At 72.4% G+C, this 1090-nt stretch overlaps 1 protein-coding gene across 1 annotated transcript in view; it reads left to right on the forward strand.

The window, feature by feature from the left end:
• Positions 1-65: 65 nt before the first annotated feature.
• The window catches only part of LOC101622627 (solute carrier family 35 member E2B-like), a 3987-nt gene continuing 2962 nt past the window's right edge, over positions 66-1090 (forward strand). The window contains exons 1-2 of the mRNA XM_012734535.1: positions 66-190; positions 302-429. Of these exons, the coding sequence (XP_012589989.1) occupies positions 66-190; positions 302-429 (253 nt within the window). The remainder of the gene's footprint in view (positions 191-301; positions 430-1090) is intronic.

Raw genomic sequence — 1090 nt, forward strand, 5'->3', positions numbered from 1 at the left:
CGGGGCGGCGCCCAGCGGGGGGCAGCGGGTCACGCTGGCCGCACGTGTGCCCAGGCGCCGTGCAGATGCTGTCCACCACGGCCATCGGCTGCGTGAAGATCTTCGTCCCCTGCTGCCTGTACCAGCACAAGCTCCGGCCCTCCTACCCGCCCAACTTCGTCTCCACCATGCTGTTCGTGGGGCTCATGAGGTCGGAGCTGCACCCCGGAGCTGGCGGGCTCGGGGCTCCCCGTGGGAGGGCGCCGCCGGCCTCCAGGGCCGCGAGTCCCTCCTGGGCCCCGACCGAGGCTCCTGCCCACAGGTTCGCCACCGTGGTCCTGGGCCTGGTCAGCCTGAAGAACGTGGCCGTGTCCTTCGCGGAGACCGTGAAGAGCTCCGCCCCCCTCTTCACGGTGATCATGTCCCGGATGATCCTGGGGGAGTACACAGGTGGGCTCGGGCCTCGGTCACCTGCGGGGTTCGGGACACGGGCCGGGCCTGTCCGCCACCTCTGCTGGCCGTGCGCCGGGCAGGAAGGGCGGCTCTGACTTCTCGCCAGCGGGCAGGTCGGTGCCGCTGCGCTTTCCCGGCTCGGCCTCGTTGCTCGCTCGGTGAGGCTCCGGGGAGGGCGCCTCTGGTCAGCAGGTGGCACGCTGCCCTTACTGCTGTGCTCTGGGACTGTGGGCACAGCTGCCACCGCCCTGCACCCTCAGGGCCAGCGCGGTGGGGGGTGGGCTGGCCGCCTCACCTGCTGCCCGTGCGGGGGCGCCCCAGGGCGCCTCCTTCACCGCCACCTTGGTCTCACTGGGCCAGCCCAGGCCCCCTCCCCTCCCCCACCGCCTGTCCCTGTGGACGTGGGCCCTGGTGTCCATCTACATCCTTGCTCCCCGAGAGCACTGGAGGCTCCCCTCAGCCCGCCCACCCCCACGCACCCCCTTCTCTCTGGCCCACTGATGCCCCAGCTCCGGAGCCTTCCCTCCTGGCACGGCTGCTCCTCTGTGGCAATGGAGCGCGGCCAGTGCCGCCGGAGGCGGGCAGGGAGGAGGCCGCATCGTGTCCGCCCCTGCCGCCCTGCCCTTGTTGGCCGGTGGGTGACCGCCACAGCCTGCAG

Source organism: Condylura cristata, unplaced genomic scaffold, assembly GCF_000260355.1.
Source record: "Condylura cristata isolate star-nosed mole 26May11 unplaced genomic scaffold, ConCri1.0 scaffold00058, whole genome shotgun sequence".
In the NCBI taxonomy this organism is placed as follows: Eukaryota; Metazoa; Chordata; class Mammalia; order Eulipotyphla; family Talpidae; genus Condylura; species Condylura cristata.